General features: G+C 45.3%; 1 protein-coding gene across 1 annotated transcript in view; it reads left to right on the forward strand.

The window, feature by feature from the left end:
- Positions 1-5952: 5952 nt before the first annotated feature.
- The window catches only part of TMTC1 (transmembrane O-mannosyltransferase targeting cadherins 1), a 148563-nt gene continuing 131862 nt past the window's right edge, over positions 5953-22653 (forward strand). Inside the window, exons 1-4 of the mRNA XM_086610428.1 lie at positions 5953-6275; positions 18410-18587; positions 20281-20354; positions 21517-21693. Of these exons, the coding sequence (XP_086466554.1) occupies positions 5953-6275; positions 18410-18587; positions 20281-20354; positions 21517-21693 (752 nt within the window). The remainder of the gene's footprint in view (positions 6276-18409; positions 18588-20280; positions 20355-21516; positions 21694-22653) is intronic.

Genomic DNA, 22653 nt, shown 5'->3' on the forward strand with positions numbered 1-22653 from the left:
ACCTCCCTGTAGGAGCAATATGAATCCCAACCACTAAATATTGACCAGAGTGATGTGCTCAAATCTGTTTCTTATACTGCATTTGACTCGGGTGCCAGCAGCAGCTCAGCATCCAGCTTTACAGTCATGTGCCAATTTGCATGTGCCCTTGCACAGCCTTGTAGGAAGCGTATGGTGGCTGAGTTCCATTTCTCAGGAAATGTTTTTCAAACAACTTCTCTCTGGCAAGATCCCAAATTTAAACAGACTCACTCGTTCTGACCTGCTTGTACTCAGAAACAAGGTTCCAGGCAGAGCAAAAATGCGGTCTGGGGCTATGCACTGTAAGTGAGAAAAATATTGGGTCATCTAAGAGTCCTTCATTCCCTCACCCAGAAGTGGGACTGCCTTGAGTTGGGTGTTCCCTTTTTAATTTTTGTGGTTCTGAGTCATTAGCTGGTTTCCGTGAAGTACATAAAAATTCAACTTAAACTGTCTTGTACTTAATCAGCATTAAAAAGATGAACGTTACAAGTGATAACTCTTATGACTCAAGCCCTGTAGGCTGCATTTTTCCCGTGCTCTGATGCCATAAAAAAGATCTTTCAGGCAAGAGCAAGAGTGAGAACTCTCTTTGGCTTTGGGAAATTTCTGCAGTGCTTCTAGAGCAGGAAAAGTGCAGAACCCTGCTCAATAAGGAAAGAAAAATGCTTCCTCTCCTCCATTACTCATTCCATCATGGGGTTCCAAACACCTAAATCAAGCACACAAAACTGGAAAGTACTAATGTCCTCAGCCAATGAGTGAGTCCGCTGGAGTGGATGACTTCAGCAGCTTATGCCATAGTCAGCCTCCACTCTGTACATGAAGAATTCCATTATTCTCATTACTGGGACTTGTCCCACCTTTGTATTGTCCCTGACTTTTAAACTACAACTACCAAACCCAAGTCACTCCGTACCGTTTGCTGTATGCCTCTCCCCTGTCAAATGATGGATGTTCCACCCACCGCAGGGATTCAAAGACCCTGTACAATCCTGCCCATAGACTAAGGCTTAACCCGAGTCTCTTCAAAGGCAGAAAATGCATTTGTTGTATGAGCTGAAAAAGAGATTCCCTCTAATCCAGTAACAACTATGGCAAGCTTTTTCTCAGCTTGAAATCTCTCATTTTACACAAGCATATGAAACAGGTGACAAATGGATCTAAAAATGGGTCAGGGAGGATTCTGTGTTACTTGCCATCTGTGTCAGGGATGGGAAATGTGCATCCATGAGGATCCACCAAGCAACGCTTACCACGTGATATCTTCTTGTTTATATAGCTTTGTAAAAGCTGAGGGGTTTGAATTATCAGGGCTAACATTTAGCCCCCTCTGTGACTGCTAGAGGGAGAAGGTTTATTAGGGGGTTGTGGACTGAGCTTGAAATACTACATCCTTAGTGAAAAGGGGAGGTCATTGTCAGGGTACTGCATTGCTTTGTCTCCAAAAGATCACAGGACCAGGGTACTAAGGGCAAGAAGTTTTCCTCTCCTGTTTGTAGTACTTCCGGCTCTTGGCCACCGTTGGAAGTGAAAGCAAAAACATAGGAACTTTCACTGGGCTTTAGGAAGAATTCACCAAAGAGAAACTTTCTGGAGCCTGCATAGACCTAGAAGCAACTTAGTAACAAGCAAAAAGGATCATAACCAAGATTTCTCTGGCCCAGTACAGCGCAGTGTTTCACGGCACCGTTGCAGTGCTCCCGGTAGCTCCAAAGTTCAAATCCTACCTGTCTAAACAGAAGGATGCCTGCTCTGAACTCCTTGGAGGGGCTCTGGACCACATGGATTGCTTCTGTCTCTCCAAAGCTCTTAAAGCACAGGCAGCGCACTGGGTTAAAGATGCCAAACTCAGTTCCAGGTTTTGCAACACTCCTTCATTTGAGATGGCAATTTCCTTTAATAGCTGGCAGAACCTGGTGGCTGGCTCATTCTTTAATTTTGTTTTGCTTTTAACCATATGAACATAATCTGTATCAACTGAATATTATACGCGTGGCAGATACAGAGTTTCATCCTGGGGCTACTGAAATGAATTGCAAAACCATTCAGTGACTGACTACAAGCAGAAATCAATTGTACCAGTTACCAAATGACTTAGTTTAAATGTAAAGTTATTTGCTCAGACAGCAAGAAACTATTTACATGTGCTGCTTTTGAAATTTACCTCTAGCTATGACCATATGGTAGTTTAACTTTTAAATTGTATTTACCGCATTCTTATACTTTAATCAGTCAATGCAAAGCTAAACTCTTCAGAACTTCCACATTTAAGCTGGAAACTCAAAACTTTCGCAGTTTCTCTCTGCCTTTGAGCAGTTGCCATCTTCAGATAATAACAGATCAATCAGTGCTCAGCCCTTTGAAGTGTAACCGTTCAAATGTGTCTACCGGCTTGTATACCCTGCCGTATGTTTTACTCCGAGAGGAGGCTAAACTTTCCTACTTCAGAAGTAATGAGCTCTGCTCAATTAGCAGAGCAAGGTTTTTTTTGAGAATCACGCATAATTGGTTTCAAGGTCTCTAGTTTTAACAGCCATTTGTTAATCTTTTTATATAGCTGGCACGAAACTTGTGATCCAAATACAAGCAGGCAGTCAAATAGCTGGAGTGTTTCGACTACGCGCATGATTCCAGAACTCAGCTAGTTTTTTCTGAGAAGCATTTTGGCTTTACATTTCAGAAGCGATGACATGGCTGCTTTAGGTAGAGAAAGAATCAAGGCTTGCAGGAGGAGGAAAGACTTATTAGACCAGATATTTTTGGAAGTGGCAAAGCAGCTTTAGAGCAAACCATCCCATCACTGAATTCTCTTCTTTCTCTCTCCCTTTCCTCTCCCTCTATGAATATGCCTGCATATGCATGGACAGGCTTAAGACCCAGAACACAGCAGTGTTCAGTGTGTGTTCTCCTGCTCTCTGAATTCTGACTTTTTGCTGTTAGTTTCTTTATAGGTGGTCAGGACTTCTAGCAATAGACAACATCTTGGATTCAGTCTGCGACCGTGACTGCTGCATGGCGAGGTAATGTTTCCTTTCGTGGATCAAAAGGAGAAGACTATGTGCCTGTATTTCAGCAGGTCTTGGTATGAAGAACAGGAGGTCTTCCTCCGTGGCTGGCTGAAGCATTACTTCGTCTCTTTGAGATGGTTGCTTGAGGGAAGAAAAGAAAGATGTGGTCTGTCTTGGAGCATTGAGGATAGATATTCTTCTCATAAAAGAAACTTGACAAATCAGTGTTAACTACACTTTGTGCATAACATTTCAATAAGCACATAAGAAAACAGATGAGAAAATAAATAGGGGTTTTCTCCCTTGCAAACTCTAGCTTTCTGTGCCAGATGAAAGCCAATGGCCAGCGTTGGTGCCCTCTTAAGGAGAATGAGGGCAGAAGGAGTCCTGAACAGGTCATGACTGCCATCTCTTTCCATGCTTTTTGGTGTTGTCAAGCACAGTGGATTACGAAAGCCAACGGGAAATCATAGATCTGTATAGGAAGCGTAGAGTATGTCTGTTGTACTGCGTGATGTTGCACGGCTGTGTATATTACTGTCATAAGATACTGACAGCAAATCCCTTCATTAGAAAATGGTATTTTATCACCTCTTCATAATTTACCATTTTAGAACTCTGCATTTTTTTGTGAGCTTTATGGGGTGAACTAGTTAAGCTCAAAGAGTGGACAGGGGGACTTGTGACACAGCAGAGATAGGTACTACAGTCCTGGATAACAAATGGAGAGACCTGTCCCCTACCCCAACATCAACTTGCCTGACGGCAGCCCTGGGCCCTGTTTCATGGCAGGAGTGGGCTATCGGTGGGCTGCCCCTGACCTGTGGTGAAGGAGAAGGACAGGAGGCTGAAAGACATCAGTGAGAAAGGCTGTGCCAATCCTGGTCCATGGCGGGCGGACCAGAGATATGGGGGTCCTGTTGGGAGGGACAGCCTGCCGAGGCCCAGCTGGGCTGCCAGGTGCATTGGGTATTTTTGGGGTTAGCAGTGCGGCTGACCCCCCTTTAGGCTGCCCAGCTTACCCATGTGTGGTACATCTGCTCCAGGGAATATTTAGACCCTCAGCTGCCCATTTCAAAACTATGGAGTTGGTTGGTTTTAATACCATCAGCATTACAGTCCAACCTTCCCCTCATCTCCCCTCCTGGTAACTGACCAACAAAAGTCCCAATTCCACCTTTTAGGCATGTCTTCAGTAGCGACTTTGTTTCCAGAGGTGCTGGGCACTCGAGGGTGTTGGGAATTCAGTGCTTCTGGATACCAGGCTGTTTCTGTGCCCCTGCACAGATGTTGCAGTGTAACTTTCCGTGCCCAATCTTTGAAACTTGGGTGGAAATGAATACCAACACACCACCACAAATGGTCTCCCATGCTGGGGCAAGCTCCGGGGAGCTAACTAGCAAAATTTCATTAGCCACTTAAAGGGAAAGGTTGAGTGATGGCCCTGCTTTTGGCGGAGTTTCCTCTTGTCCCGGATATAAACACGCTGTCCTAGTCGGAGTTAACTGTTATTTTTAGCTATGACAAAAGCACATCTGAAAAGCCTGTTCTCTTGTGCTTGGAAAATACCAGATCACTCCAAGTGCCAAATATGCTGGGGAAAATAGCATTCCTGGAGAGGGCTCGCCCTGGACAGTCTGCATGAACTCTTCACGGCTTCCGCTCCCCTCTTTTTCCCACACGCAGTCAGGCACACACGTGTGTACACACACGCACACACACACACAGCAGCTTGGAGCTGCACAGGCTGCTGGTGAAACACGCTCAGGAACAAATTCGGAGTATGTCCAGTAGGTTTCTTCACCTAATTGAATCTAAGCTTCTTTGCTAAGCACTGTTATTTATTTCTTTGGTTATAAGTGGGAGGTTTTATTTAAATGGTAAAAAGCATTTCTAAAGTCTTTGTTTTTCGGTTTTCTGAAAAAGTCATGTCCACATACCTTTTCGAGGTGGCTGAGCAGGTGATCTGAATACAGCTTTCCTTAAACAAAAGTCATTGGGAGCTGTCACTAACACAAGAAAGGTCATGTATGGGAGGGGGTGGACACACTATGGTCATCAGAATAACGCTTTGGAGAAGGCAGCTCTCGGGTGATTTTGGAAGAGGGACAGGTCATGGACCAGAGTAGAGGAAAACAAGTTCTGTGGCACCAAAACGCTTTCCCTGCCAGCAGGACACAGTGTGGGGACTGTTTGGCACAGACGATGCTGCGGGATGGATGGTGTGGACCAGCATTGATGCTGTGGAGCAGTGTGGATGCCGCGGAGCAGCATCGATGGTGTTGTGGATCAGCGTGCATGCTGTAGATGCTGTGGAGCAGCGTGGATGCCTTGGAGCCGGCTGAGACGTTCCTACTCCCCAGGTGAGCATGGCCCACAGGGAGGCTGGTCCTGGCGTGACCGGCCGCGGAAGGGGATGCCCGGGGGGAAGCGCAGGAGACCCTGGCACCAGGCAGGGCAGCGTTCCGGCTGTCTCCCACGAGTGACAGGGGCGACCCGCCGCACCGGGGCTCCGCTCCCAGCCCCGCAGCACACGCCGCCCACGGGCTGCACGGCCTCGCGTGGGGGCTGCCGTACCACGCCGTGCCGTACCGGGAGGGTCTCCCTCCCCGCTGCCAGGGGGCCACCCCGCGCAGAGCCCACCCCGCCGGCGGGCTTAGGTGGCGGCGGGGGTGACAGCGCGGCAAGGAGCATGCGTGCGGGGGGGCGGAGGAGGAGGAGGAGGAGGAGGAGGAAGAGGAGGAGGAGGGATGGCGCGGGGAGGCGGCCGCTGTTTATTTGCAGCCGGGCAGGCTGCGCCTCGGCAGAGCGCGAGTGGCCGGCGGCGGTCCCGCTGCCCGCCCCGCACCATGCGGCCGCCGCTGCCTCCCCGCGCCGCGGCGGCGGCGGAGCCGGGGCAGCCGGCGCGGCGCCCCGCGCCATGGTGACGGGCTCGGCGCTGGGCTCCCGCAGCCGGGACCGAGCCGCGCCGCCCCTCTACCCGTCCCCGCCGCCGCCGCCGTCGGCGGGCGGGTGGCGCGGCGGGGCGGCGGCGGCGGTGCTGGCGGGGCTGTGCGCCCTCTGCTACGGCAACTCCCTGCGGGGCGAGTTCGTGCACGACGACGTCTGGGCCATCGTGAACAACCCCGACGTGCGAGCGGCCGCCCCCGTGGCCGCCGCCTTCGCCAACGACTTCTGGGGCAAGCGGATGGCCGAGAACACCAGCCACAAGTCCTACCGGCCCCTCTGCGTCCTCACCTTCAAGTAAGTGCCCGCCGCCGGCGCCGCAGCGGGGCGGGCGGCGAGGCTCCCCCTCCGCCGCCCGGCCCCTCTCCCGGACGAGCCGGGCGGCGGGAGGTGGCCAAGTCCCGGGAGGGGGTCAGAGGGAGCCCCCCGGTACTGTCGCCTCCGGTCCCGCGTCCTCGGCTTCGTGATTCAGCATTTCTGCCCGGAGCTGTATGGGACGGGGAGTGCCCCGGCGGCGGGCAAGGGGGCTTCGGCCGCCGGCTGCTGCCGGGGCTGTCCCGCGGTCCGGTCGAGTGGAAGTTAACTGGAGAGGAGGAATGATGACGAGCCGCTCCGGGGAAGGCTGCCGCTCTCCCAGCAAGTGCCCCGCTTCCCTCGCGGTTTGGGAACAGGTGGCTCCCGGGGGATAAAAGGGAAACCGGAGCATTTCGGAAAGCTCTTTAGACTGAGAAGGGTGTTCAGATTGATTTCCCCTTGAGTTCCTCCTCTTACTCATCCCCTCTGGTTTATCTCCAGTGCTTTTCTCTGCAGTTGAATGATCATGCCAGAAACGTCCCCGGTGCTGTTTTGAAGCAGACCCGTAGTCATCCCTACCTTTTTAACGCCGAGCGAAGGGGTCTGCCTCAAGGGTACCGCGCCGTTTCTTGCAGCCAGCCTGGCAGCTGCAAACCGCTCATGTCAGCCACGGAGTTCCCCGCCAGCCTCGCCTGCTTCAGATGTTCCCTGAGTTGTTGAGGAGGAGTTTCGGTTTTACAGGAATAAAGTGAAGTTGGGTAGCGGCAAAGTAACTGACAGTTACCATCGCTAATCTTAGAAGGAAAACTCTGGCACCTCTCTCTCTCTGAAGAGAATAATTTGGAGCAGATCAGCTTAGTTACAGTTCATACAGTTTGCCATCCTTTCCATTAGCTTGTTCTCTTTTTATTCTGAGGAAACATAAATGGTGGTGAATGTTTGCCACGTTTTAGTATTTAAAAACGATACGGGTGTTTGCGGGGAACTGTGCTGAGGAGCTGGTGTGGCTGGGTGATGTTTAGCACTGGGGTCCTGTTTGTAGGTGATCGACAGATGCTCGTTACAAATCTATGGCAGGCATAAGGAACACGCTGTATAGACAGTGGTAAGTATGCCAGGACGAGGTGTTACTGGAACCTCATGACTCTGCTAATTGAGTAACTATTTGTTAAAATACTTGATTTATAAATAACATTTCATGCACTATGTGAAAATTTTGTGTTTCTGTGAGGCAAGAGCGATTTTGGGGAATGCAGCATCCCTTCGGCGCTCCCACAGAGCACTTGCTACCCTTCGGTTGTAAGGGTGGGCTTGGAGCTGAAAGTAATCGGTGTTGGCTGTCTAGTGAAGCAGGGCTGGATGGACATGGGGTGGAATAGCCTCGATAAAGCAAAACTGTGAACCGCACAGACCCTTGTAAACTGGATTGTTTAGGATAGGTTTTGTACCTTCTCCTTGGAGGGGCTCTCGGCAGATTTCTGTAGAGAGCGAAGGGGATGTAGGCAGCCATGGGCAGAACCGGCTCTGTGCACACAGAATGCTTTCTCTGTCGGGTGTCCAGCCATCCTGGTGCAGTTTGGAGAGTCGTCTGATTAATCCACTCCTCCAGCAATACATCTGGGGGTAATCTGAGAGGTGACTGAACCTGCATGTATCACCACTGACCGCGTTGCGTGCGGTGTTGGTGCTGGACTTGGCCTCCTAGATCAGGTTGCAGGATTGAGGTTACGTTATGCTAATTAGCAAAAGAATCTTAAACTTTAATAATGGAATGGAAACCAAATGCTTTAGTTCCAATTGATATGTCTGGACTCTGAACTGGTTTTGCCTTTGCTATTTAAAGCGAGGAGTATGTGTGGAAAAAAAAACAAAAAACAAAAAAACTCCCAACCAAACAAAAAAATAAAGTGCTGTCCCCACCTAGTCCTTTTTGGAAATTAGTGAGACTGATTTTGTGAGCAAGATTTCATCCTCAAGCTCTTATAATAACCATACAGCTAAGACTGTCAAAGGCAGTCATTTGTTCAGTGCTTGGCATTGCATTTGGAATAGGGAGGGAATCGTTTATCTTCCCTGGCTGCAGGGGAAAATTATTTCCACTGTGTCCCAAATACTCCTTCAGCCCTCCAGTTTCCATGTTCTTCCCGTTTTGTTTCTACCAGCTGAGTGTCAGAGGAAGACATTAAGATCTGGGTGGAGTGGATCCTCCGAACCCAACACTTCCCAAGAGGCTGCGGGAAGCTCTTGCCAAGTGACATTGAGCCTGTTGTTGAGCGGAGCTCTGTCTGCCTGAGCCGTCCTCCCCAGCCTTGCCCAGCAGAAGGACAGGGCACAACCAGTTCCCTCCTGCAGCGTGAGAAAGGATTTACTCTGCTGGTTGTAGAATGCTCAACAGAGATGGACTTTTAACAGAATGGAAATGAATGTTGTTCCTTAATATTTTTGTCAGAATTTAGTGCATCCACTTAAGATACTTGAGAAAGCTGTGTGATGTGTGGTTTGCAGGATCATGCTGAGGAAGGGAGGTGGGGACCAAACTATTCTGGTCTCTTTATTTTTTTTTTTTTAATTATTTTTATTTGTTTGTTCTATTTTATTTCTTTTTTTTTGTTGTTTTTGTGCTAGTTTGGTCAAATCCAAAGCATTTTAATAGTAGCATAATTCTATATACCTGCCTGGTGGCTGCGCTTATGTTGCATGAAACGTTCATCTAGAAAGGCTTGTTTTGAGTCTTGCTGTACTAAGATTAAAAATCTGGGAGATCTCCAAACTGCATGTACAGAACAGATGTGAAGGGTGGGCTGAAATTTATGTCTACGGATCCATCAATCTACAGAAACTTTGTCTCAGTCTCTTTTCTGTCCTTCGTGGCTGTGAAAGTAAGAGGAAGACTCATAATGCCCTGTGGACTCTTCATTAGGCTGAACATATCCTACATATATGCTACATTTTCTTGCAATGATCTCAATTAAAAAAATTTATCACCCATCTGTCAGAAAAAATCTTAAGCAGAGACTGCTGAAATTTTGTAACAGTGGTTCAGTGTCCCTCATGTATTGGAAATCTTAAATGACAGTCCTCATTCCAGTAAACTAATGCTCTGGAGCCAAACAGTGAAAAGAGCTCAAGTATTTGACATTATTCACACCGGATCTGTCAGTAAGAATGATCAGAGGAACGTAAGAGTGGCCTGTGTTACTGGAACCATTAAGGAAAACTTGAAATATTCACAGAACTGCCACATTGTTTTGTGTGGGTTAACATCAGAACGGGAAAAAAATCTTGCACATGGGCTGTTGAATTAAATAATGTTTGCTTTGTGTCTTTGAACTTCTCTCACCTTTTCTCCTCACTTCAATAAAGTAGAGGAGTGTTAAAACTAGTTGGTTGAGAAACATTCCTATTGTACATGGGTAACTGTTAGGTGACAGCTCTAGCTTGGCAATGGTTTAGCTTAGTCCTTAGGAAAAACTTACTTCATGCTTTCTTCTCCAGTGCTGTCACTCAGAGACATTTACCTGCAGCTGTTTTCTTCTCCAAGAAATGATTCAGTATACTCCTTTCTAAAGAAGGTGGCTTTTTGGACTCAGGATATAACATTTCTTGCTGTCTTCCAGATAAAATGTTAAGATGAAGAGTGGAAAAGAAAGAAAGGAAAAAAAAGAGCTGCCAGTTCTGTAATTCATACAGGATTTTGTATTTAAACTGGGTGCTTTATGTCTTGCACCTTGTCTCCGCTAACAGAAGTTTGGTGAATCATTTATTCCCTCAGTAGCACTTAAGTTATTCCTTCGTTCCAGTGGTTTTTCAAAAATATTTCTGAACTGTTGAAGCAGAAGGTGCAATCCTTGGTGTTGTCTCCCTCCCTCTTTTTCTTCTTGTCTCTTAAATCCCCATTTAGATAGATTTTCAACCCAGAAACAAACAGGTGATGGAGGTTTGATGTAGTCAGCAACAGAGCAGACTTAGCCTGAAGGTGCGTGGTGATAGGAGATTGTGAGAATGAAGCCTTTTGAAAAACTTCAATGCCAAGGTTTAAAGACCCTTAATTGGAGATCAACCTCCTGGTTTTGTGGATGGTGGTGCAAAGGCCCAGGAGGAGTGAAGGTCCTGCTCGCTCAGCCTCTTTGGTAGCGGGATGGAGGTCACTGCCAAGGCAGATGCGCGTGAGGGAGGTGCCTCCGGTAACAGCTCACCATGGACAAAAGACTGGCTGAAAAGAAAAATGTAGTGGCAGCCTTTGGCCACGTAGCCATGACAGAGACTCAAGACAATGACACTGGACAGAGAAGCACAGGAGACACCTGGTCTTCCTTGGAGGAGGTGGAAGTCAGTGTTCACTGGGAATGTGCTTGGCTCTGTGGGAAAGGGCATTAAGAGTGTCCACTCCAGCTGCTGCTGCTGCGCGGCTCTGGTGGCCCAGGAGGAGAGGAGCTGAGGGAGATAGGCCATCAAGGGGAGCTCAGCTCTCCCACCAGAAAAGACATAAACACACAATTTGTGCACAGACCCATCCTACTAGTACTCTAGCTATAAAAAAATGGGGAAAAGATAAATTAAAAAGTCCAGGCTGTGCTCAGCAGCTGACTGCAGAATGGATGACCCACTGGCTCTCCTGCCGAGGCTGCTCGCTGGTGATAGCTTTGGTACATACATGCCTGGGAAGTAAATGGGACCCTTCAGCAACGGTTCAGTGTTCTGTGTGGACACCAAGAGCATAGTATAAGACTACCAGTAGCTTTGGATCAAAGCCTTAAGTGACTGTGAGCTTGGATTAGACGTAAATATACAGCCAAAGAGAGAATGAATTCAATAATACGCTGCCAACCTTCTGATCTATCTAGTGGCTTACAGCTGATTCTTCTATATTTTGAGCTGTATCAGTGGCATGAGTTTCAAGGACAGGGAGCTTAAAAAAGCCAAAACAACCCAGGGAAGAAAAGAAGACCTTAGATTTTATTTGTTCTTGATTTAATGCTATATTACAGTTTGACATCACAGAGTAATGTAGTGGAGCTATAATATGTCAGGTTAAATACACAGTGCACAAGTATTTTCTTCACTCTGTACATCTGTATTAGGGCAATATCACAATGTTTAAGATTGTGTCAGTATTTCTCCTTGTACAGCTTAGCCTAATATTTCTACCCTAGCTATAGCCATCACTCTCCATACTGATACTGTGATACCTGCCATGAAATTGATGTAGTACTGGTGTAGCCACACTGGGCGAGGTGGAGTTTGTGAAGACAGGCAGTTGCTTTTATGAGACTGGTTGTGTTACGGTTGGAATATACGGGCATGTTTCTAGGCATGTAAGCTTTTCTTCTGACCCAGAGCAGAGTGCCTTGCTGCCATTTCAGGTCTGGGAGAGGGCGTGTGTTCCTTAAATCATGGGTTTTTTTTCCCGGTTCCAGGTGCACAGAGGTGTCTCCCCCCCTGCCCCACCTCCTTGAATGTAATTTTCGTAGTAGGTGTCTGATGTTTTTGGGTTTTGGTTGTAGGTTTGGGCTGTGTTTCTCTAGAGGACACAGTGTTGCTCGCAGTCCCTGGAAGGAGGCCAGGACTCCCAGGGAGGATGGAGGGAAGCTCCCTGCCCGGGGAGGGAGACATGGTGCACACTGGGCTGGGGGTTCGCACTGCCGTGCTGCTTGCAGCCAAGCCCAGAGGTGAGGATCTGCCCAGGAGGAGACATGCGTACAAACCACATTGGACTTCTACCTAGTCACAATGTTTTTGCTGTGCTTAATACTCAATAAAATTTGCCTGTCTCTTGAATTAAAAGCTGTTTATTTTGAGGGAAGAGTTCACTAAATGGTCTAGGCAGGTTCTCCTGAAAGACTTGGCAGATGTGAATCCGGTCACACCTATGTGTTTGCTGCCTGCTTCAGCGGTGTTTTGTCTCTATTTAACACCTACCAATTCCTGGGGATTTTCTCTCATAAGGCATCCTATTCCTCTTGCACCGATGTCACCCTTAATTTTCTTTTGTCTTCTTTTACCTAAAAGGCTCAGCTTTGGACCAGCCTCCTTCCCCACAGGAGCATCCCTGTCAATACATTTTAGAGTCCATGAAAATAAAGTGCTCTGGCTGCTGCTGGTTAGCTAAAGGCATTTCTCTGCGTTTACTCACTCTTTCTGACTGCTTTCCTGGGCGTTCTCATTTATTGTCTCTCAGATTTAAAGAAAGAAAAAAAGACAGGAGAAAAAAAAAAAAAAGACTGTTCTCTTTTCACTCACTCGACTTTTTTTTTTTTTTTTTTGCTTGCTTCTGTGTAGATTAAAATGGCACTTCCTTCATGGTCTGCAGCTCGAGCTGAAAGATTACCAAACTTATTTCAAATTTGGTGGAAAACTCTTGCACTCAGTTTGAAATATTGTCTTCATTAGGCCTCATAAGTTTAGACTGGATTTCTGTTAGCATTGTTTTCTCTTCTTGATGAATGACTGTCTGAGCTAGGCTCTTGAGCACGGCTCATCTCTTACTCTGCGCTTGGAAGAGGACTGCTGGATGGCTGCTGAAGAGTTTCATGAGATGTTTTGTTTCCTTCAGTGCATTGCTCTTGCTGAGACAGAACTTAAGAATAATTTTGAATACAAACTCTCTTTTGTTCGAAATTCGGGTAAAGTGGCACCTGGCTTGTCAGTTTGTAAATTGTCATCGTCTGACTTTTTTTCATTTTCCAAGGCCGTTTGCAGAGGCAAATCAAAAGCCACTTGAATGATGCTTTTGGTATTCTTAATGCAGGAAGGATCATCAAACCACGGTTACTGGCGTTTCGCTAGAAATTTCTGCCCTGGCGTATTTCCTGCTTCCAAGGTGCTTCTGTTTCCCAGTCTAATTGTGATTTCTGTTTTCTTTTCCTAACCGTGCTGGAAAGCAATAACCTGCTTTGAATGCCAACACTTAACTAGTGCTCTTGTAAGTGATGACTGGTGTGCACTAAGGGAATTGCTATAGCTTGGGAATTGCTGTGGCCTCTGTCTTCTCACCCATCCCCGTTATAGCAAATCAAGTAACAAACCATTTAAGCCTTATTGTCCATTTAATTCTGAGGCATTGTACTGTACTATAAAAAGATTATCAGCACAAAGTGCTGCTGCACCGCAGTGGAAACTCTGCTCTGCTCGTGCTGGCCATCCCCTGAACGCTGCTGCAAAGGGGGCTTATTTTCTTTTTACCGCTACAGGTTTTTCATTAATCTTTGAGCTGTTTCCACGTAGAGCTTTAACCGTTATTGCCATTGATGCAGCTGCGCTGTTTGTTTTGAGTGCAAATGCTCATTTTCCTGGCACGCAGTAGATGCATCTGTGGAGTTTATAAGGAGATTCCACTGTGCACTGAAATCGGGCATTAGTTTACGTAAAGTTTGTAATTTATATCACGCAATTCCAAAAGGAAGGGAAGATAACAGGAAACTTAATCCACCCTTGTATGTTAGATTAATTTATATAAATCTACATGTGAGCCTTGCGCTATAAAAACTGTGGGGGTTTTATGAGGTGTGAGATGCTCTGAAACTTTCCATTAAGTGTTACTCGCTATAACAAATTACCATTATTATCCTCTGCATTTCTATTTCATAACATGTTGTGGTTTTTGTTAGTCTTTTGAAAATAATAAAACAGATTAAACTAAACAAGAGCTGCCCAGGGATAATAACAACGCTTATAAAAAGAGAAACTCTCCAATTATGGTTTACAATATTATTAAATCATAAGAGGTCTTTAAAAAGGTTTAATGAGTCTTTGTGTGTACAAGCGGATAAAAAGCACTATTATTGGAGCCTGGGGGTGCTGGTGGTTGTATACCTGTGTTGGGTTTGTGTGGCGGGGTTTTGGTGGCGGGGAGGGGCTGCAGGGGTGGCCCCTCGGAGAAGCTGGGAGCAGCTTCCGCGGCTCCAAGTCAGACCCGCCTCTGGCCAAGGATGAGTCCATCAGCACCTCTGTGATAAATGTATTTAAGAAGGGAAAAAACCTGCTCCATGCGGGACCTGCAGCGGAGAGAGGGGGAAGACACGAGTGGCCATCTGTGCTGGGCCCCTGCTCGGTGCCTGGCGGTGGGGATGGCGGCCGTGGCAACGCGGCTTGGAGTGCTCCGAAGCGCCATGCTCCCGAGGTGCCCGCTGGGCAGAGCTCATCCTGCCGGGATGGCCAAGGTGCGTTAGGCCAGTCAGGCCCGAGGTGGCTGCAGGGGAGAGAGGAGTGAGATGTGAGAGAAACAACTCTGCAGACACTGTGTCAGTGCAGATGGGGCGGGAGGAGGTGTGCTGGAGCTGGGATTCCCTGCAGCCCCTGGTGAGATGGCAGCGGGCCCCTGCTGCCATGGAGATTAATGGTGGAGTAAAGATCCATCTGCAGCCCATGGAGGACCCCACACCAGAGCAGGTGGCTGCACCAGAAGAAGGCTGTGACTCTGTGGGACGCCCGCGCTGGAGCATGCTGTTCCTGAAGGACTGCACCCCACGGGAGGGACCCACGCTGGAGCAGTTCATGTTGAAGTGCAGCCCATGGGAAAGGACTCACATTGGAGAAGCTTGTGGAGAACTGTCTCCCGTGGGAAGGACTCCATGCTGGAGGAAGGGAAGAGTGTGAGGAGCCCTCCCCCTGAGGAGCAAGGAGTGGCAGAAACAATGTGTGGCAAACTGACCCAGCCCCCATTCCTTGTTCCTATGCTCTGCTAGGGGAGGAGGTAGAGAAATCGGGAGCCCAGCTGAGCCCAGAAAGAAGGGAGGGGTGGGGGGAAGGTGTTTTTAAGATCTGGCATTGTTTCTCATCATCCTCTCTGATGTGATTGGTAACAAATTAAATTGTTTTTTTCTCCAAGTTGAGTCTGTTTTGCCCGTGACCATAATTAATGAGTGATCCCTCCCCTGTCCTTGTCCTTGTTGGTTGAGGTCTTCCAGACCACATGGTGCTGCAAATTAGAAATGATGGTAGTATTGGTGTCTTTTGGGCTTGCAACTTAAAAAAATGAAAGATTTTCCCAATTTGTGAGCCAGTTTACATGTGGAAACATAAGACAAACCTCCCCTCCCATAACGGAATGCAGTTACTGCCTCAGAGCTTCTGTTCATGAATGTCATGTTTGAGAAACACCACTTCTTAGTTAATTTTGGGATTCCTGACTCTGTTTTACTTTCTTTATTTGCTGAGGTGTATACTGTGTGTAATTACTACATGACTTCGTGATAGTGCTGTTGCCAGTAAACAAAGACAAGACCAAATCTCTCTGAAGGTATTAAAAGTTTAAGAAGGGAGAAGTTATTTTTGTTGGTTTACCCATCCCCTCCCATTCCCTTGCCCAGAATTTGCTCCATAGTTGCTCACCAGTGGAACAAATTTGGCTTCCCGTAGTAGGTTGCCTTTTTTCCTACATGGGTAGATGAGCGTGTTGGGGAGCTTTACAAAGTCCTCGTGATTTGGATTAGAGCTGTTTGGAGCCCCAGATTTACTCACCCTTTTGACGTCCAATAAACTCAACCACTGCTAGCATTTCAAAATCATTCTGCTGGGATTGTTTCAGGACAAAAGAATGTTTCCTTCGTTGCCATGTGGCCTAATTTCTTATGACAAAGAGCTTTATCAGCAAAAACCACTGGTGTGAATATAGCACCTGCACACATTCACTTTTGGTGTGCATGGACCACCAAAGATGGTATTTAAAACATACACTCAGATACGCTTGCAGCCAGATTTTGCTGTTTAATGGATGACTTATCTGAATACCATGGTGCTGCTATGTTTGTGGGTGTTTTTTTGTTGTTGTTGTTTTTGTTTTTGTTTTTTTTAAAGAATACACAGAGGAATAGCCAAGCTGTGAGGCTGATGCTTTTACTTAACTGTTTTCAATAACTGTCATCAGGTAATTTGCAGTTTACAAGCCTTTTTGAGTTGATGTTTGCCTCTATAAGGGGTGTGACAAGCACACCCTGCCCTTGGGATAGGTGACCTGATGGGGGTAGGAAGATCCGTCCCCTACTAGGTTCTGCCTCTCCTGCCAGTAGACCTGTTTTGCAGGATGAGAAGTGATCAGACGTGATCTATGGAGACTAATGAAAGATTTTTTCAAGAATGTTGTCAGATGTTATGGTTTTAGTGATTAGTCCTCACATCTTGGCCAAAAAAATAAATAAATGAGAATCTCTCACATTTTGGTGTCTGGGTTCATATCACGTGATTGCCTGAGCACTTGTCCTCACCTGCCCACATCTGCTTTCTCCAGAAATCAGATTGCCAGAGCACGTTTTGGCATTTGGTGGGGGACAGCGATGGTGATGACTATGCTCCATCTGGCTGATTTACAGCCAGAAATGATTTACTGGTATAGAGAACGGGTCTTGCAGGTGGTCCCTGCCATCGCACACATCTGCAGGTGCCTATGAGCGGGAACTTTGGCTTCATTGGGGCAAAGTGGCTCTGTGCTGCCCCTTGCTCCCCAGAGCATGCTGAAAACAAAATTTAGGCCTGGGGATTCCCACTGCTGCAGCGTGTTTGCAGCTGAAACTCTGGCTGGGTGTCTGTTACTGCCATTTGCTGTGTTTTGTCATTCTGTGCTGGTAAAAATGAGGGAAAGTGATGTGTGCTGCTGCCCCAAAGTGACTTGCAGGAGAAATGGGGAAACAAAAGAAAAAGCCCCAACTCTTCATGTATTCTTGAGTTGCACAGATTGATATCTTGTCAAAACGTGGCTATCAACCCATACTTCAAAGGGAAAGGTCAAGCCATACTAAAATCTCACTTTTCCCAAACTCTCTGGGTTGCAGCTATTGCCTCCACAAACACCTCAGTGGAAGGCGGGCAGGAATGGACGAGTAAGACTCCTGGTCTGGTAAAATTAGATTTGCCTCATAAATGCAGCCCAGGACATAGAGCACTCTGTTGCTTATGAGTAAGGAATGTAGAGAGTATTTATAAAAAGCATATGTTGTCTGGCCCTCACAGCCACACCACACCTCTCTTACAAAAAAAAAATATGGTGCTTGCAGAGTAGCAACAACTCAGTGGCTTTGCTGTCGCATCATGTATGTCGTGGGAGACCTGGAGTCTGTTAGTAACAACAGGAAGGATTATTGTCTCTTTAGCATGTTTACAACTACAAGCAAAATATTTAGATTAAGTCTTTTTTTTTTTTTTTTGCTGGCTGTCTTGTCTATTGTTTTTTTTAAATGCCCTTTTAACATTAGTACTTCCTAATTCCTTGTTCATACATGGAATCTTCCCGGGATAGAGACACCATGTGTATATGTGTATTTGTCCTCATGTACAGATGCAGTTAATTCTAAAGAGAATTGAATTATCTTCCACTGCATGTAAGGCAAAGCCTGTCAGCAGCTGTTAAGCAAGCTGGCTGTAAAAAACAGTGACCAGAAAAATGTGTTAATACACGCTGTAAAAGAAATGTCATCACGACTTATTATATTTTATATTTTTTTTGATCGACACAAATGATGAACCTTAATTGTCTCATTGAGTCTAGGGTGATGTTAGCTAACTTATCTTTAGTATCAATGTCCTTAGAAAAATGATGCTAACTGTTAGACCAGCTTCTTAGTGTAATCCTGATGTCAGCAAGGCATTTAAATAAATGCTTAACCTTCAGTACGTGAAAGTACTTTGGAAGTTAAACAGGAGTAAATGTGCCTGTAACGCCAAGTAGATGCTCCAGCGCCTTACCGAGTCCTTGCCTTGGCTGTTGCCAAGCAAAAGCATCTATTCCGTAGTAGAAAATAACTACCTATGTTGTAAAGCTGCCACGTGGCTGAGACAGCCGCAGAAGGTGCCAACAGGGAAGCGGGACAAGTGCCATGTGTCTGATGTTGAACAGTGTTATTTGCTGCTAAGGAAGCACAGACATCGCCTCACTCCAGTAAACTGTACTGGGAGGGCACAAGCTCCTCCCGTCTCTCTGTCAAGAAGGCTGCCAAATTCAACTCTGTATTTTAAAAGCTGGGGAAGTGGTTTCTCTTTAATCAGATAAACCAGAAGTTCAAAGTGATTCTCACTACTTAATTTAATAGTATTTACATTAGAAGACTCCAAATCAGGCAAGAAGCATAATTTAGCGTATTTGAAAAATGTCCTGCTATTACAAGACCTCTCCAGTCTAGTAATGGTTCGGTTTTGTTTCCTTACAGGTTAAACATATTACTGGCTGGTATGAACCCCTTCTATTTCCATGCAGTGAATGTAATTTTACACTGTCTAGTGACTCTTGTGCTGATGTACACTTGTGACAAAGCTGTGTTCAAGGACTGTCGACTTGCTTTTGTCACGGCGCTGTTCTTTGCTGTGCATCCCATTCACACTGAGGCTGTAAGTATGTGACACACAAAAAAAAACAGTGACACAGAAGCTAAAAATAAATGCATGCTTTGATTTTTTTCTTTTTTAAAGAAACCTCTGAGTCTTATGGAATATGGTACTTGTGATTTTTTTGCTCTGGGGGAGCAAAGGTGAGAATATAATATAGTTAAAATAATTTGCAGGAGTAATTAAGAAAAAAGTGGGTTCTTACTTGCCATCTTTCTGCTCCAGCACTAAATTCTAATTGACGGTCCTAATCAGTGATGCTGGGAGTAAACGGGCAGTCATTCAGCTGCCGAAAATGTTGAGTCTTCTGAAATCAAAGACCTCTGCGAGGCCATGCTCTCCTGCTGGGACATTGTTGTGTGCCTTCAGTAGTCTCCTATAGTCATCAATTTAAGGGAGAAAAAGTGAAGGGAGCATTAGTGTGTCTTCCGGAGGAGATCAGTTAGAAGTGATATGACCCATGGGTTAATTTATAGTGATTTCAATTAAAAGCTAGGAGTATCATCTTCAGAAAAAACTCGTTAGCTTAATGAACGTCATGGTAAGTTTACAGAGCAAGAGCTCAGATCGGGCATTTTTCTGTTCATGGAAAGGAAACATTTAAAGACATAGTCTGTTAGTGTGAGGAGGTATTTCTGTAGATAAAATGAGTCTTGCTGTCTTTGAGAAGAAAGTGCAATGTCTAGCTCTCCATACTTAAAAAAAAGAAACACACTCGTTAACGGAGATACCGTTGACATCACGTGCTCTTATTAGGAGCCTTTGTAAACGAGTGAGGGAAACTGCTTCTGTGGCTGAGAACTTTTGAGGAGAGATTACCTTAATAACAAAAAGCCGTGAGCTTTACAGTTACTCCCTGTGCTGTCTTGTGTGAACTAATCAGCTAGGCTCCTTTTGATAATACAGCTTTATATTATAAGGGAGGTTTTAGAGGAGGCACTCTTTGAATTTATTTTTGTCTAGGTCAGAACTTGAAAAGGTTAAAATAAATGCCAGAGCGCTGAATATAGCTTAATTATGTAATCTCAAAAGGGGCGAAATTTCAAAGGGCTTTTTATTTGCTTTATGGGCAATTTTTAGATCTTTGTGAAACGGAATATTGAAATAGTTTGTAAAAAGAGTGTGTATACATTCTTCAGTATTTCTTTTCTTATAAAAAGATTTGGTTAATTAATATGTAGAAAAAACTCATAAACCCAGATTATTCAGAAAGAGAATAAATTACATACCGCTCTTACCACTTTTTGGTGATAAAGTTTATTCAAATATTAATTATTAACTCATTTCTATACAATAAGTCTTCTCCAAAGAGTTGCTCTTTTGTTAATATTTTTCTTTAACAAATCTCAATTCTGGGAGTTGGATGCATTCCTCATTTGAGCCTTATTATATAAAATTAAAACAGATCCCTAAAATCGGCATTTCTCTTTGCAACTTTATTAATATTTTAATAAGAAAGTAAAGAATGACTTAACTGTTGGCTTACTCATTTGTTTTGCCAAGAGAGAAATGCAGCTGACAAAGCCGAGCATATCCTACACTAACCAAGTAACATTTCAGTATATTGAGGGAGGATAACACTGAAAGAGAAAAAGCTTAAAAGAGTAGCAGTTATCCGGGATCACTGAAACAGTCCCTGAATGCACACGCCTTTTTATATATGTCTTTTACACCTGTGTGTCTCTCTTCCTTTTAGGTAACAGGTATAGTAGGCAGAGCGGATGTCCTAGCCTGCCTACTCTTTCTGTTGGCTTTTCTCTCCTATAATAGGTATGGATCCTTGCTGTTGGTTGTGATACTATGATGAGATGCTCTAGTCTGAGGGGGAGGCAGAGGGGAAACCTGTCAGTTTTCGGTTGCTGGCAGAGGTACTTCCCCGGTGTAAGTGCCCTGGCCTCAGCTTTCAGCCACAATGCCAAATAAGTAACACTTATGAGAACAAATAAACATAGAAAGAGAAGAGAACGTTGGAGATCCTCACTTCCATTGACATTGCAGCTGACCATACACCAGAGAAGGGCTTGTAGAGCTAAAAATTATGAATAAATGTTTTCAACAGAAGGCCAGTTGTATGTAGAGTGAAGAACGGACACATGCCTGCCTTTGAAATACGTGTTGTAACTGTGGGACTCCAAAATACCCGGTCTGGGAGAGTTAAGGATTGTGTCTAGACTGTTAGTCATCCTTTTCAGATGAAAACTTGGCACCGTTTGCTGGTCTGTGTCCTAAAACTGCAACTGAACAAGTATAGATAAGAAATAGCTTTACTCGGATGGGGTTTCTGCCCCTTTTGCATTGTTATTTTATTTAGGAATAGCACCATGTCGTCACGGCCGTGTGGAAAAATTGCTTATGTCCCTTTTGGGATGTTTGCTGTAAGTCTGCAACACTGTTTTCACTGGGAGGTTTCAAAGGGCTAAAACTGGTAGTGACCCTGCAGGAATCGAATTTCTTGATTTTGGTTCTTTCTTACTTTCTTCCCTCTGATATGGGCTAACTGCCCAGTTTATTAATGATTATGACACGTTTTTGACCCGGGGAAATGTGGGTGGGATGGAGGAATTTTTGCTTGCATGACGACATTTTGTCACATAAGGAAAAATAAGCATGTGTGTTCTAAATGACGGAAAGCAGGTGTTTCTCTGCCCTTTCTGTCTTTGTAGTTACTCTGCCTTCCTCTGACTGTTTCAAGTCCACTTGGCTTTTCTCCTCCTCTGCTCAGATTCTTGGTGCACTTCTCAATATTTGTGTTTTCCCTTCCTGTCCTGTGTCTAAACCTTTCCTCAGTTATCAGCAAAACAGTGTAGATTGTTCATGTCGCTTATTGCCAGGATCTTAAGAAATTAAGGAAAAGTGTCTCAATATTTGTGTGAATGTACTAAACACGAAAATAACACAAGTTAATATGTATATGTCAAATCTCTTTTTTCAGGAGTGTGGATCAGCTTTATGTTGGGGAACATTTCCCTCCCACTGCCTCCCCGTTCTTTTTGCTGCTTAGTTTGTTCCTTGGGACGTGTGCAATGCTGGTGAAAGAAACTGGAGTCACTGTGTTTGGTGTGTGCTTGGTTTATGACTTCTTTTCCCTCTCCTGCAATGGACTCAAATTGTAAGTAACTTGCTATGCTTGCTGTGCTTTTCAAGTGTTGCCACCTGTGTGTGCAAAATATATATTATTATATATGGCACTGTGGAAGGTGGACTTGCCCCGCTGAATTAGATGGCACACATTTGACAAATCTGGAAGGTGCCAAGGTTTCATTCTGTATTTTTTTTTCTTTTGTTACTGTATTGCTGCCTAATAACTTTTGCTGGGTAAATAGACGAGATGTGAAGAACTGATCTCAAAAAGGCTCAATTCACTCTGGTGAGACTAACATTTATTTTTTCCGTGGGACTTCTGACCAAAGCATCTTAAAATTTCCCTGGCTTAACTCCTTCCACTCGCAGCATCTGCTTGATTATTCAGTCACAACGGCATAGTTGTAGAAATGCCATATGATGGTCAGTAGTAAAATCATGTTTGATCCTTTCTCTCCTTACAGAATGGAAAAAGAGGGAAAATATCCAGCCAGTTCTGGAATGATTGGAATAATTAGCAGCTCTGAGCAGTCACTGGAGAAAAATCAAATACTCTGAAGTTTGTATCCCTTACCCACTTAGTGTCACAGATAACTATACTATTCTGTATGTCCATTAAAAATCAAAAGTCTTTTGTTTGATAGAAGCTGCTTTTTATCCACTTCTCTCCCAAACCATACCTGGTGCAGGTGACATCACTATCGACATGTGAGTGAACATAAGAGCTTACTGCCACTGAGAATGTGAGGTCTTGCTCCTGCTGTCATAGAATCATAGAATCGTCTGGTTGGAAGAGACCTTCAACATCATCAAGTCCAACCATTCACCCTGCACTGTCAGGGTCCCTAAATCATATTGCTCAACACCAAATCCACAGGGTTTTTAAACACCTCCAGGGATGGGGACTCCACCACCTCCCTGGGCAGCCTGTTCCAATACTTCAAAACCCTCTCTGTAAAGAAATTCTTCCTGATATCTAACCTAAATT

Source organism: Tauraco erythrolophus, chromosome 4 (assembly GCF_009769465.1).
Source record: "Tauraco erythrolophus isolate bTauEry1 chromosome 4, bTauEry1.pri, whole genome shotgun sequence".
In the NCBI taxonomy this organism is placed as follows: domain Eukaryota; kingdom Metazoa; phylum Chordata; class Aves; order Musophagiformes; family Musophagidae; genus Tauraco; species Tauraco erythrolophus.